Source organism: Ursus americanus, chromosome 14 (assembly GCF_024610735.1).
Source record: "Ursus americanus isolate L20-20 chromosome 14, mUrsAme1.1.p, whole genome shotgun sequence".
Classification (NCBI taxonomy): Eukaryota; Metazoa; Chordata; class Mammalia; order Carnivora; family Ursidae; genus Ursus; species Ursus americanus.
This window is the reverse complement of record NC_142140.1, coordinates 51,941,117-51,955,158: the sequence shown is the minus strand read 5'-3', so window position 1 is coordinate 51,955,158 and position 14,042 is coordinate 51,941,117. Positions and strand designations below refer to the sequence as shown.

Below are 14,042 nucleotides of genomic sequence, written 5' to 3'. Positions count from 1 at the left end.
CCCACAAGCATGTAAGGCACACAAACAGATGGTGAGGGGCCTCACATGACTGTCTCCTGCAGGCAGGTGGCCTGTTTCTGACTATGGCCAGGGTGCAGAGGACACAGGGAATAGGGCGAGGGCTCTAGAAGCCCCCATGCCAACCCCCTGGCTGCATGGATGGGAGCAGGGGTTCTGATTGTGACATTGTGCTGAGACCCAACCCTTGAGGACCCAGTGGAAACCAGGAGGGTAGGAGGGGCATGGAGGCACAGACCTCCCCACAGCCCACTGTGGCTCTGAAGGGCTTCAAACAGGCCATTCGGGGCATGGAGTCATTCAGGAATCAGGAAAGGGTTAACTGCTTTCCTACCCCCCCATTCTATTCATTCATTCATTCATTCATTCATTCATTCATTCATGCATGCATTCAGCAAACACTGTGTATCACCTACTGTGTGCCACATGCTGCGTAGTAGGCACAGGGGCTGTAGCAGTGAACAGAATGGACACAAATTTCTGCATCAGAGAGCTAACATTCTAATATGTGAGAGACAGACAATAAAATAAATAAGCTAGATACAGATTCACAATTCCAAATTCCAAAAAGGTCTGAAAACCAAAATTTTTTCATAACCCATTTGTGGCAAAACCTGGCCTTTACTGACATAAGGTTATTATAGCTTTTATTTATTGAACTAGATGTGAATATGCTTACGTTTCATTGCAGATAAAGGAAAGTGTTTGATTTTGAGGTGCTATCCCAGGCCCCACTAGGGATGTTACATGATACATAGTATTATACCATAGTGCCTTTAAAAAAAAAAATCTGAAAAATTCTGAATTCCAAACTCTAGGATCAAGGGTTTAGGTCAGGGTTTGGGATCTCTGATATATTAGATATTGATAAGTGATAGGAAAACATTCAAGCTAGAGAAGACAATGGGAGAACTTTGGGATGGGGACAGAGTTTGCAATTTAAAGAGGCATGAAAGGGGCGCCTGGGTCGCGCAGTCGTTAAGCGTCTGCCTTCGGCTCAGGGCGTGATCCTGGTGTTCTGGGGTCGAGCCCCACATCAGGCTTCTCCGCTAGGAGCCTGCTTCTTCCTCTCCCACTCCCCCTGCTTGTGTTCCCTCTCTCACTGGCTGTCTCTCTGTCAAATAAATAAATAAAATCTTAAAAAAAAAATAAAGAGGCATGAAGGAGGGAGGAGAGAGTCATGTAAATATGGCGGGGGGAAGGAACGTTCGAGGCAGAGGGAACAGCAAGCACGAAAGCCCTGAGGTGGGAACCGGCCCGCTGTGTTCAGGAAACAGTGAGGAGGCCTGTGCTGCTCAGGTGAGCCAGGGAGGAGGCAGATAAAGGGAGAGGAGGTGGGATAGGTGATGGGGCTGATTGTGGGCCGTGGGAAATGATATGGGGGCATGAGAAGGCTTAAGCAGAGGAGGATAGAATCATGGAGCCCCCTTCTTCACCAAACAGAGCTCCTATTTTCAGGGATCACACCCCTGAGAGCCATGGTTCCTTCTGTCCCACAGCTACCTCCACTCGGCCCAGGAAAGAAACAAAACTTCAGCACAGCGGACAGCATGCCAGCGCAGGCAGCTAGCGCTGTCCGCGGTCCTGAAATTAAGTGCTGGCCAAGAAAGGAGAAAGTGGGGGTTGCCAGACACAAAAAAGCATTTGGGCCTGCTAGAGAGGGTGGAGACAGCTGGCCTCGCCTTGTTCACACCCTCATCCCAGGATGGATAATTTTAGGTAGAAAATCCAAACTGAGGTATACGTACTTATTCAAAAGACTTCTCGATATGCCCCTGTAGGTCCCACAGAATCTCTAACTCAACCAAAATCGAGTTCTGGTTTATAATGTAAGTCAGACCACAACCTTCCTCTGCTCAAACGCTCTTGTGTCTCCCCATGTATCCTGGTAGAAGCCAAAGTTCTCCCAGTGCCTCAGGGCCTTTGCACTTAAAGGTGCCACCGCTCGGAATGCTCTTCCCCACGCATCTACATGGTTCGTTCCCTCAGCAACTTCAAGCCTTTAATTAAGTGTCACCTTCTCAGTGAGGCCTGCCTCTACCACCCTATTTCAAAATGCAAAAAGCAAACAACTGGTCCTTCCAGAATTTTTTTCCCCCGTGCAAAATTTTTTTGCATACACTTGTCATCCACTCACAGACTATTTAAACTCTTCATTATGCTTAGTGGACATTATCTTCTCTCTCACTAGGATGTGAGCTCCACAAGGACACAGACTTAGTTGTCTTTTTTTTTTTTTAAGATTTTTATTTATTTGAGAGAGAGAGCATGAGTGGGGGGAAAGGGCAAGGGAGAGGGAGAAGCAGACTCCTTGCTGAGTAGGGAGCCTGATGTGGGGCTCAATCCCAGGACCCCAAGATCAAGACCTGAGCCGAAGGCAGACGCTCAACCGACAGAGCCACCCAGGTGCCCCCTTAGTTGTCTTTTCACTGCTGGAGCCCTGGTGCCTAGAACAGTGCCTGGCACACAGTAGATGCTCAATAAAATTTTATTAAATGAATAAATTAATCACTTGGTGCTGAAAAACGAGGGAGAAGCACAGACTGACTCTGAGCTGTCCACTCCCCTGTCCCCTCACACTTTGGTCCTCCCTCCTCCTGGAAGCTTCTCTACAGTAAGGGTCCTTCCATCAGGACATGAAGACAGGCATCTGAGAAGTGAGAGAAAGAAGTACTATGTGTACAAGAAATATGCCAAACATCTGCATCTCTGCCAACGTACTCAGTCTATATTTATGAGCACCTGCTGTGTGCTGGTGCCATTCTAGGAGCTGAGGGCCGAGCAATGAACAAAAGAAAGAATCTCCCTGGTGAAGCTGACATTCTAGTGATGAGAGAGTCAATAAAGACATAACATTGGAAATTATAAGTTATTTGAAAAGAAATAAAGATGGATAAGCAGTTAGTGTAGGGCACACACTTTTACACAGGTGATCGGGGAAAGCCTCTCAGAGTAGGTGATATTTGACTAAGACCTGAATGGAGTGGGAAAATGAGCCACAGAGATATTTGGGACCTGAGTGCTCTCAGCAAGGGAATATCGAGTACAGTGGGGCTGTGCTGGTTATGCTCCTGTGTATGTAACTGCACGACTATGTGGCACTGGTGTCACTACTGGGTGCTTGTGCATTTGGAGTGTTGCAAAGTGAGGTGAATCATGGTTTGTGCATCTGTTGGGGGGGATTGAGATGGTGCGTTGGACAAGGAGTGTAACAGTGTGCTTCGTGTGTGTGTGTGTGTGTGTGTGTGTGTGTGTGTGTGTGTGTAGAAAGAGTGGCAGGCACATTAGCCGAAAGGAAATGTATCTATGTGTGTGCATGTGTGTGTGTGTGTGTAATAGCAATGGTATGGTTGTATCAGAGTGTGTTTAAGTGTGTGTGCAAGGCTAAGGGTGTGGGGAAGTAAATGTGGGAAAAAGTGTGCATGGGATGCTTTGTGTCAAGATAGGAGAGGGCTGCGAACACGTGGGTGATGGGGGTTCTGGAAGCAGAATATATGCAGAGATGCCATGGTGTGTGTGTGTGTGTGTGTGTGTGTGTGTGTGTGTGTGTGTGTATGCGCGCGCGCGCACGTGTGTGCAGGGGGGTGTGGAGGTGCTGGCTGTGTGGGTGGGTGTATTGGGGGATGTTGTGGATCTGTTTTCTGGCCCCAGAGAGAGAAAGCCCAGGAAATATCAGTTCCGCCCCGCCCCTGGGTCTCCTGGCAACAGCACCACTTTGAAGTTACCAGGAGACAGAGTTGCCAGGGCGACAGGGGTGAGTGGCAGCTCTGGGGCGAAGTCTGGGTGAGGAGATCCAGCCAGCCATCACTTAACCACTCACCTTGTTTCTCCTCCTTTCCCAGTTTCTCATCAGTTCTATCTTCCTTTCTTCATTCATTCGTTTAACAAGCATATATTGAGAATTTGCAATGATCTAGTCACTGTTCTGGACGCTGGAGATACCTAAGTGAACCAGGCAAGGTCTCTGCCTTGGCTGTCCCTTAGTCTCCCACCCCCTGTGTCTTTGTCTCTCCTGCCACCTTCTTTGGTCTATGGTCATGCCCGTCTCCCTCATCCCAAGTAAAACCCAAGGAGCCCCCAGGCCAAAGAGGAAGCCAGCTGAGACTCCTCTTCTCACAGACCCTCAGAGACGGCTGCTGATGTTTTGCCCACGAACGTTCCCGAGTCTGCAGCCTCCAACGCGAGCTTGTGCCAATACTAAGGTGAAGAGAAAGAAGCACACAAGCTCCTCCATCACTCACCTTCTCGATTGTCATTGGGTGACATCAGCAGAAACACACACAGACACATCCATCACAATATTCCTCTGCGATATCATGAGCTCCATTGTACAGGTGAGCAGACTGAGGCTAGACTTTAAGTAATGTGTCAGTGATTAGGGCCTGTTTCCTTCAACTCTCGACCCTTATATTTGTCTGATTAGCTGATTAGTTCACAATAATATTCGTGCTGCTTTCCTCAGCCGACTTGCGCAAAGTAAGGGGCTTTTCTCCCTCAAACTCCTCCATCCCCCTTCCCTCAAACTAAGTTATTTCCCCCTTCACCGGGGCAGGAGCTAGTAAAAGCCAATCTAACTTTGATGGCAGATCCATGAACCAATGGAGAAGCTAAGTGCATTGTAACCAATGAGACCTCGGTTTAGGCGGGATTAAGGGCAGGAACGGGGCGCTGATTGGACAGAAGTATGTTGCGAATGGCGGAGGCGCTGAGGCGGGCGCTAAACCTGGGCAGCTCGGCAGAGTCCGAGGAATACACAACTGAGGCTGGGCCGCCTTTGCTGCTGCTCGGCGGTCCAGGGTCTGGAAAGACGGCGCTGCTATTCACGGCGGCCCTGGAAGCGGCAGGAGAGGGCCGAGGTCCCGTCCTCTTCCTGACCCGGAGGCCTCTTCAAAGCCTGCCCCGCGGGAGGGGAGCAGCGCTCGACCCCCTGCGGCTACAGGTAACCGAGGGGTGGGACCGAAGGCGGACTAGTTAGTACCTGAGCGGATTGAGGATTGAGTGACAGGTAGACAGACCAATGGAGGGGACGAAGGAAGAGCGATTCTGAGCGGCCATTGTGGGGCGGAGTCATGAATGAGCGGTGGGGGGAGGGTGGGGCGGGACCATAGGAACCGTTGTTACGATTGGGAAACCGTTCCCTGAGGGGGCGGAGCTTAGCGAAAGGAGACGCCCCAAAGGGGTGGGTAAGAGGTAGGGCTAAACCAGTGTCTTGTCTGGACACCGGCTTTTCTTTTGGAGCTAATCAGGAGGTTTTCCGTGGTAACATTGCCTTAGAGACCTGGCAAAAAAACCATACCTGCTCTCAGCTAATAGGGGAGTGATAAATGCAGGATAAAAAAAGGGGGTGGGGGGTGCCTGGCTGGTTCAGTTGGTAGAGCATGCGACTCTTGATCCCAGGTTTATAAATTCGAGCCCTTCCTTCGGTGTGAAGATTACCTAAAAATAAAATATTTTTATATAAAAAAAGGGGGTGGGTACAAATAGAAGAGTATTCAACCACTCTCAGCAGCTTCTCTCTGGAACCAGTTATCTGGGGCCTGAGAGCCTAGTGCTGGAAAGTGTACGGAGCAGGAAAACAGGTATAGCAGGGAGCTTGGCTTCCTGAGCTGAATCTGGTCTTTTCCTTTTTTCCTCTCTCTAGAAGATCCGCTTCCAGTACCCACCCTCAACCCATGAACTTCTTCAGCTTTTGTGCTCTGCCCATGAGGCCCGGGGCCCAGCCCCCTCCCTCCTGCTGCTGGATGGCCTGGAGGAGTACCTAGTGGGAGACTGGGGGCCCCAGGAAGTGGCCTACTTGGCTGCCCTGCTTCTAGACACAGCTGCCCACTTCAGCCACCAGATTGGGCCTGGCCAGGGCTGTGGGCTCATTGTGGCCCTCCAGATCCAGGAGCAGGGAGACAGTGGGGATGCCCTGCAGCTGTCGCTGCTCCAGCGGTATTTCCCTGCCCAGTGCTGGCTGCAGGTGGATGCACAGGGCCCGGGACAGCACTGCCTCCGAGCCTGCCTGGATCCAGGCAGGCAGGGCCCTAGAGCAGAGTGGTGGGTGGCTTTCCGACCAGATGGAGAGATGACAGTCACCCCATGGCCTGCCCAGGCTGGTAACCCCAGCTCAGATAAAGGTTCAAGTTCTGAAGGCCAGCCTTGAGTTTGGTGTGTGATAGCCTCTCTATGCCTCAGTTGCCCATGGCTGGAATACTTAATTCAGGAACATGTGCAGATTCAAAGACCTAAAGAATATAAAGTGCTCTTTCTCTTTTGAAAAATAGTATCACCACGTACCGATTATGCCCAATCAACGTATTGTTTTGCTCTTCTGAACTTTATAAAAAGTTTCATGATAAATGTAATCTTCTGAGACTTCCTTCTTCTCCCACCCAACATTGTTATTAAGCTTAGGCCAGGGGCACCCGGGTGGCTTAGTGGGTTAAGCATCTGACTTCAGCTCAGGTCATGATCTCTGGGTCCTGGGATCGAGCCCTGGGTGGGGCGCCCTGGCTGAGCAGGGAGTCTGCTTGTTGCTCTCCCTCTGCCCCCCCCCCCCCGCTCAGTCCTTTTCCCCTACTGCATATAATTCCATGGCTGACTATACGCCATTTTATTAATCAGATTGACTTATTTCCTGCTTATGAACATTCTTGCACACATATCCTGGTTCACGTCTGTGAGGGCTTTTAGGGTATATATCTAGAAGCGGAATTGGTAGAGTAGGTCTGCCTATGTTCATCTTTCCACCGTTATGTCAAACTTTTACAAAGTGGTTAAACCAGAACTCCCAGTGAGCCACCTGATGACACTGGTCACATCAGAGTACTCTCTTAGAACAGGGCCTGATTCAAAATACAGCCTTACAAAATAGTGGTGTTATTATAAGTGGCAGAGACTAGCTAGAGGCACATCCCACAGCTTTCCTCTCCCTGGGTCTATAGCTATACTACATTTTCCCCGGCTGTCTGTGGTTCTAGCTGAGGTCCTGTGACTGTTTCTGGCCAATGGAATTGGTAAAGAAGAGGTGATTACTACTTCCTAGGCTAACTCCCTAAAATGGCCCACCAAATCTTCTGCTGTTTGTTTTGCTTGTTGGTTGGCAGGACGCAGAGGACCATCCAAAAACCTCAGGGTGGCCCTGGGGGATGGATGGTGAAGCTCCAGACCAGAAGAGTCTGGGCTTCCGACTCATCCCAGAGACGGCTGCCCACCTAGAGGTTTGCACTGAAATACGAGAGAGAAAGCATTTGATGTGTTAAGTTACTCATATGAGGAGTTGTTATGGCAGCTAATATAACATATACTGACTGATTCATTTTATTATGATTATTATTCACGTTGCCAGATCCAGAATTTCAGACAGAGCTCGAGGCCTTTTTCTGCTGCCCCTATGGCCTGGGCCCCGGGAAGGACGGGGCTTATAGGATGTTTGCAGAAGTCATGATGGGAAAAAAAAATACACACACATAACATGCATACACACATACACACACACAGCTCTATACATTTTAAAATACCGAAAGGATGTACTGAGCAGGATGGATTGGGCAGAAAGCCGAGGTTCGCAGTGCCCCTAGTCCTGAGGGAGGCCTCACCAACCCTGCTCAATGAGTCTTAGGCCTGGACTAGCAGTTGAGGTCATGCTGGTCAAGCATCTGAGGGCTGGAGTCCTAGGAGCAGGCCACGTAGTTGGGAGGTGAAGGCTCAGCGCCTGGGATGAGGCTGTTCTCATAAGGATTCGAGAAGGGGCCATTGGATGAGTCCCCCTGGGCTCCCTGGGAGCCCCCTGAGCTGTAGTCAGTTGAGATGCCAGAGTCAGACACCATAAGGTACAGGTACTTTATGTGGGGTGGGGTGGGGGGCAGCTCAGGGGGCAGTGCCCTTGGGCGCAAGAGCTGGGAGCTGGGATCCAGGATGGTATACTCAAAGCTGGTACCCAAGGTCCCCTCTGGCACGGGCTTCAGGGACAAAGCAGATGAGCAGGAGGATGCTTCGGAGCCTTTATCCATGGCCACTGTGTCCAAACCGCCATCAGGCCGCGGGAGAGCCTCACTGGGTGGGCTCCGGGGCAGCAGCCACTTGTCCAGCACCAGGTAGGTGTCCTGGGTACGTTCACTGCCCACGGGCTCCAGCAGGGGTCCCTCATCCTCTGCCCCTGGCTCCACCGCCTGTGTTGCCCCCCAGCAGCGCTCAGAGAGGACTTCCAGGGGGGCGGGTGGGTCCTCTGCAAAGGGAGTGCAGGGGCTCCACCAAAGACAGCCCTCATTCTGGTACAGCCACAGCTGGGGAAACAGCACCGGCCTGCTCAGAGACCTGCGGTTCAGCCGCAGGAGCAGGGATGCCCCAGGCCCTGAGGGGACAACCACGCCACCTACCTGGAAGTTACCCTTGTGTGTGGTGAAGAGGCCCTCAAACTCACTCTCAGGGCTTGGGATGCCAGGCCAGATCTTCTGCTTCAGAGCCCTGGTGAAGCCAAAAGAACCAAGAAGATGGGTATGTGTCACTGAATACCCACCAGTACCCCTTAGGAGCAGGGGCACAGATAGACCTAGCCCCTTGTGATCGCAGTGGAGGCAGAGGAGTGCATAGGGGCGAAGGAACAGAGGCTCTGGCTTGCACCTGCAAGGCCTACAGGTGGATGACTGGAACAGGGTTTTGAAGGATGCATAGGAGTTCAATATGCACTGATGTTCCTTCCCTTCTCACTCCTTTCCATAATATTCCCCCAGTGTACTCTGAATAAAATTCAACCCCCCCCCCACACACGTACACAGCCCTGCAGATGGCCTGACATGTTCTGACCCTTGTCACCTCCCTCACCTCATCATTCACCACTCTCTCCTAACACATTCTGCTCTAGCCACAGGGCCCTTCCTGGCAGCCGCCTCAATGTTCCAAGCTCATTCCCACCTCAGGGCCTTTGCACTTGCTATTTCTTTTCACTTTTCATGTGGCTGCCTTCGTTAGAAGGCAGGTTTCCATTCTGATTCACCTCCCCGAGGCCTTCTGTGATCATCCTGTCATGTCCCCATGCTGCATTTGTTTCTGTGATATATCACTTATCACAATGCATAATCAAATACCCATTGGTTCCCTTGTTGTTTGACTCAACTATGAGATCCACAAGGTGAGGGACATGTTTGTTTTCCACTTGCTCCTCAGTGCCTAGCACACAGTTGGCACTCCGTATGTATAGGAGCTTGACAACAGGGGCAGGAGGCACTCAGGGTGTTGAATCTTTCCATTAAGCCCATCCGGGGATTTTACAAAGGTTGACCAAATTGGGAAAAGGAACAAGCAAAGGAATTCAAGAAGGAGCAGCCACTGAGGCTGAAGAAAAACCAGGTGAATGTTCCCAGGCAATTTTAACTAAGTCTGGGTTGGTCTCGCTTGCACCCCAGCCCTGCCACTGACCCCTCACTGTGTGTCCCTGGGCAAACGCCTTCCAGTCTCTGAGCCTAGCTTTCCACAGCAAAAGGAGAACGGTGGGGAGGGGTCTGGGCTAGGTGCCCGAATGGGGCGCTCACCGGCGGTGGGAGAGCAGGGCGAGCACGGCCAGCAGCAGCAGGATGAGCACAAGGATGAGGGAGAGCGTCAGGATGAGGGGATCCAAGTCTGGGGAGCAGGGGGGAAGTCAGGGTGGTGGGAATGCCCCATGCTCCGCCCCAGCTCCTCCTGCGCCCCTACCTGGAGCCTCACCACTAGCTGTCAGCAGCGACGCAGGCTCAGACCAGGCGCTCCAGAAGCCACCGAAGCTCGGCTCGGCCATACGCGCGCGTACCATGAAGGTGTAACGGGTTCCACCCCGGAGGTTGCTCAGCACGCACTCAGTACGACCATCCAGGATCTCCACCTTGGTGGGGGGGGGGGGGGCGATCAGAGGAAAGGCTGGGGGGTGGCACTGAGCCAATCAGAGAAAGGAAGAACAGGTCCCAAGCGAGGCCATGAGGGGAAAGGGCAATGAAAGCAAGAAGCGTCTTCCAGTAAGGCTCGGGGCCAATCCGGACCCGGCTCCAGGGAGCAGAGGGCGGAGGGGCCCGAGCCTAGAGGATCGGGACCTTGAAGGGGTCTAGTGTTTGGGTCACTGGGGTAAGTGGAATTGGGTCCAGGTGGACTGGGGAGGCACTGGGAAAGAAGGCATGTCAGTGGGCGTGGAGGTGTCTCGGTCAGGGAGGTGACGGGCGTCAGAGGCGGGGTCTGGAGGGGCGAGGCCAGGGGGCGGGGCCGTGGTGACCATCTGGGCGGGATTTGGAGGGAGGAGGCGGGGCTGTCCACCACGCAGCCTCTGAGGCTGGCGGTAGGGGCGGACTCACCTTCTGTGCGCCCCCCGCGACGTTGCCAGAGGAGATGTTCACTTCGTAGCGGATGAGGCTGGCCACGGGGGCCCCAGGAGGCGGGAGCCAACGCAATACCACGTGGCCGCCCTCGTCGGCCCGCCGCGCCAGCAGCCCCGCGGGGGGGTCCAGGAGAACTGAGGAGAGGGGTTGATCAGGTGGGCGGTGACCGAGACTCCCTCACCGGACAAGGTCCCCATTCCCTGTGCACTTACCCACTTCGTTGATGTGGATGATACGGCGATAGCGTGGAGCGCCCGAGGATACCGCTGTGACGCGCAGCTCTAAGGGCACGAAGCTCGACGTGTCTGCCGTAGGCAGCGAGCACCAGAAACGCACAGCGCCGCGGGCCGTGGGCGCCTGGTGCAGGCTGCATGGCTTCCATGGCTCGCCCCTGTGCGTCAAGGAGTCAGAGAGGCAAGGGAGCAATTGGGGGGGGGGCGACAATCTGTTATTGCCTGGACCGTGGGAGCATTTGGGGCAAGACCGAGGGGCGTCCCAGCCCCGACCCACGCGATGCCTTAGTCCTATCGGGGGATTGCTGTCCCTGCCCTACAGTTTGGGATTGCTCTCCAACAGAGATCGCGGGAGTGTTCCAACCCCAGTCACTAGGCTCGCTAGGCGGGCTGTCAGCCCTGATCCCGCGGGCTTCCCACCGGTGACCACCTGGTAGGTGCCATCTGGCCCCTGCCACCAGCAGCTATCCCAAAGCGCAAGCTCCGGGGCGCGCTCTGTCCTGCCCACTTGCCCCCTCCTCAGTGCGTGGGGGCGCTCCACCTGCCTCGCTGCACTCACTCGAGCTGGTAGAAGAAACTGTAGTTGTCGGGGCCGACCCCGGCGCTGGCCGCTTCCTCCCAGAAACACACCAAGTCTTCCAACCGTTCGGTGAAGCACAGAAGCTCTTCGGGCCCGCGGGCAGCCAGCAGGGCCGCTGCGGGTGGGAACGAGGGGAGGGGGTCGGGGGCGCCCAGGCTTCGGGCCACCGCGTCCTCCCCCTCCCTCCTGCTGCCTGTGTGAACCGATAAGAAAAACGCCCCGCCTCGCTCTCTACCCCAAGCGGGGCCCTTGGAAGGGTCCCCAGAGGTGGTGCCCCCCGAACTCCCAAGCACAGGTTGCTTGCCTTACTGTTCCCACACACAGCCCCGCCCACCCCACAACGCGCTGGACTGCGCGCAGCTTGCCAGGCCTCCGCCTCCAGGTGCCGGCCCCGCCCCAGGCCTGGCCTGGAGTGCCACTGGATGTGTGCGGAGGTGGCGGGCTCCCCTATCGGCCCCGGCAGGCTGCCGGCGGCCCGATAACGCCAACCGTGACCCCCTCCCCCGCCCCTTCCCTCAACCCAGGCCAAAGGATCCGGCGCCCGCATACAAACCATGTTTACAGTCTCCAGCGGCCCGGCCCCTCTGCTTTGTCCTCCCTCCCTCAATGAAGGGTCGGCAAGGTCCCCCTCTCCTCGGGGACTCTAGACGTCGAGGCCTAGACCCAGCACCGCCCTTGCCCCATTAAGATATATCATGTCCCAGCCTCCCTGAAAAGATAAAACGGGAAACTTATGTCCCCCTCCAGACCCAGTCTGGAGTCTTAGACCCCAGCATGCTACACCAGGTCCCAGTCTAAGAGGTTCAGAGACCAGCTTGGCCCCCAAGACCAGAACTGGAGGTTCAGAACCCAATATGGCCCTCAGGACCCAGACTGGAAGCTCAGGCCTGAGCATTGCCGTCCAGGACCTAGTGCAGGGGTCCAACACCGGTCCACCCTTACCTTTACTTTCAAACTTGGGGTCCAGAGGTCTGGGTGGGGAAGCCCAGGCAGCCCCAGCGAGCAAGAGACAGAGAGAGCTGACTCCAGGCCAGAGGCGCGCCCAGAGGTGATCCATGATGCAACCCCCCCGAGACAGGGGGCCCAGGGCCCCTGCCCCCCTTCCGCCCCTGGCACAATCCACAGCTGGGTCAGCAGCTGCCTCCGCCGGACACAGCTGACCAGGCACTTCCCGGCCAGGCGCCTCCAAGTGGCAGCTCCCCCGAGGGGGCGGGACTACACGCAGCCTGGGCTGAGATAAACGGGAGGAGGCCGCCCTGCTGGTCCCGCGGGAGGCGGCAGGGGCACTCAGGGGCCCCCCCGCAGCCACTTGGGGGTCCGGAACAGTGCCGGGTTCTGCGGCAGACACACTCTCTTACTGTGTGACCCTGGACAGGTCACTTATCTGAGCTTCTGCCTTCTCATCTGTAAAACCTGGCTTGGCAGAGAGCAAACATTCCAAAAATGTAAGATACTGGTATTATCGTGCGAATCAACATCTCTTCCCAGTCTGGGAAGGAATAAATAATCCTAATAGTGACTGGCGGTTGAGTGTTTGCACGGTCCTAGGCAGTGTGGCCAGACGGTATGTACCCTATGATCCTGTACTGATAAAATAACATATTCTGGGTATTGAGATTTGTGATTTTTTTGGAAAACAGTTTTTTTTTTACTCTTGGGATTTTATTTTATAAGGAATGTGCAGTTCTTTTAATAATCTGGAAAGTAATAAAGTACACACGGTGAAAGCTATTCACTTGGGTTGAGCTTCTCAAACGAGGGTAAACACCCCCACAAGGGTACCTGCCTGGCGTAGGGGCGGGTGTTCGCGCCTGCCCTCCCTAGACTCGCCAGTCAGAACACTCTGCTTCCTGGAGCACCGTGATTGGCTCAGGGTGGGCATGTGACCCAGATGGATCCAATGAGCCTCCATCCTGGGACTTTACCCGAAGTCACTGGGGGAAAAGAATTTGCCCATATCCCATTGGCCTAGACTTAGTCACATGACCACATTTTGCTTCCAGGGGGACTGGAAATGAGTTTTCTACTTTGGGTGGCCCGCTAAAAATCAGAGGTGGTTCTGTTGCCATAGAGGGTGATTGGATCTGGTGGGGTGCAGGGTGTGGGGTGGACACAGTTTCATTCTCAGAGCAAATCAGAGCCCAGAGACAGCAACACAATCCTGATGACATCTTCTGAATCCCTGGATCCAATTGTGACTGAAGTGGCACCCACTGAACTTTTCATTTCTGCGAGCCATTAGTTTTCCTTTTTGCACATCCGTTTGGACTGAGTTTTTGAACACTTGAAGCACAGAGAACCCTGACCAAAGTGAGATATAAAGGGGCACCTATATGGCTCTGTCACTTAGGCATCTGCCTTTGGCTTGGGTCATGATCCCAGAGTCCTGGGATCGAGTCCCACGTCAGCTCCCTGCTCAGTGGGGAGCCTGCTTCTCCCTCTCCCTCTGCCCCTCCCTCCTGCTCGTGCTCTCTCTCTCTCAAATAGATAAAATCTTAAAAACAAACAAACAAACAACAAAAAAAAAAACAGTGAGATATAAACCCCCTGGTTGGTGTTCGGCACAGAGTGGAAGTTTCTCAGTGAACACATTGTTATGATTGTGGTTGTTGTTAGTTATGACTGTGTCGTGGGTGGCCCTATGGCTCCCTTTGTCTCTGCCTTCTCAGTTTCCTCGCCCTACTCCAGTTCAGAGACACCGTGCACCCCTCTCCTTTCATCTCCACACCCTATTGACTTATGGGTGATGATGGTATTTGTCTCTGATCCCAATGGATTTTCATTTCTTCACTCTCCCATATACGTGGCAGAAAAGAAGCATAGCGCCCCCCCCCCCCCAAACGCTGGGGAGTCCCAACCCCTGTGTGTGTGATAGCCCACCCACCCTCC

The 14,042-nt window shown here is 53.8% G+C and overlaps 2 protein-coding genes across 3 annotated transcripts; one reads left to right on the top strand and one right to left on the bottom strand.

Moving 5' to 3' along the window:
* Window positions 1-4,705: 4,705 nt before the first annotated feature.
* Window positions 4,706-6,360, top strand: SWSAP1 (SWIM-type zinc finger 7 associated protein 1). The gene is made up of 2 exons (XM_045774540.2): window positions 4,706-4,957; window positions 5,660-6,360. The coding sequence occupies exons 1-2, from the start codon at window positions 4,712-4,714 to the stop codon at window positions 6,161-6,163; spliced, it is 750 nt and encodes a 249-aa protein (XP_045630496.2). The 5' UTR covers window positions 4,706-4,711; the 3' UTR covers window positions 6,164-6,360.
* A 944-nt stretch (window positions 6,361-7,304) lies between these two features.
* EPOR (erythropoietin receptor) lies at window positions 7,305-13,967 on the bottom strand. 2 transcript variants are annotated; one of them, XM_045774606.2, is made up of 8 exons: window positions 12,096-13,967; window positions 11,133-11,268; window positions 10,553-10,731; window positions 10,317-10,474; window positions 9,691-9,856; window positions 9,531-9,618; window positions 8,379-8,466; window positions 7,305-8,285 (listed from the first exon to the last, which is right to left on the bottom strand). In XM_045774606.2, exons 1-8 carry the CDS (start codon window positions 12,208-12,210, stop codon window positions 7,674-7,676), a joined length of 1,542 nt encoding a protein of 513 aa, XP_045630562.1. In that variant the 5' UTR covers window positions 12,211-13,967; the 3' UTR covers window positions 7,305-7,673. The 2 variants fall into 2 exon arrangements, with proteins under 2 accessions (XP_045630562.1, XP_045630563.1); XM_045774607.2 differs by having other exon boundaries at window positions 9,703-9,856.
* Window positions 13,968-14,042: the final 75 nt, after the last annotated feature.

Coding starts and splice junctions, on each gene's coding strand:
- SWSAP1 (XM_045774540.2), top strand. CDS start 4,712: ATGGCGGAGGCGCTGAGGCGGGCGCTAAACCTGGGCAGCTCGGCAGAG. Junction 4,958..5,659: donor TCGACCCCCTGCGGCTACAG/GTAACCGAGGGG, acceptor TCCTCTCTCTAG/AAGATCCGCTTCCAGTACCC.
- EPOR (XM_045774606.2), bottom strand. CDS start 12,210: ATGGATCACCTCTGGGCGCGCCTCTGGCCTGGAGTCAGCTCTCTCTGT. Junction 11,269..12,095: donor CCCCAAGTTTGAAAGTAAAG/GTAAGGGTGGAC, acceptor TCCCACCCGCAG/CGGCCCTGCTGGCTGCCCGC. Junction 9,857..10,316: donor TCGCGGGGGGCGCACAGAAG/GTGAGTCCGCCC, acceptor CCCCCCACCAAG/GTGGAGATCCTGGATGGTCG.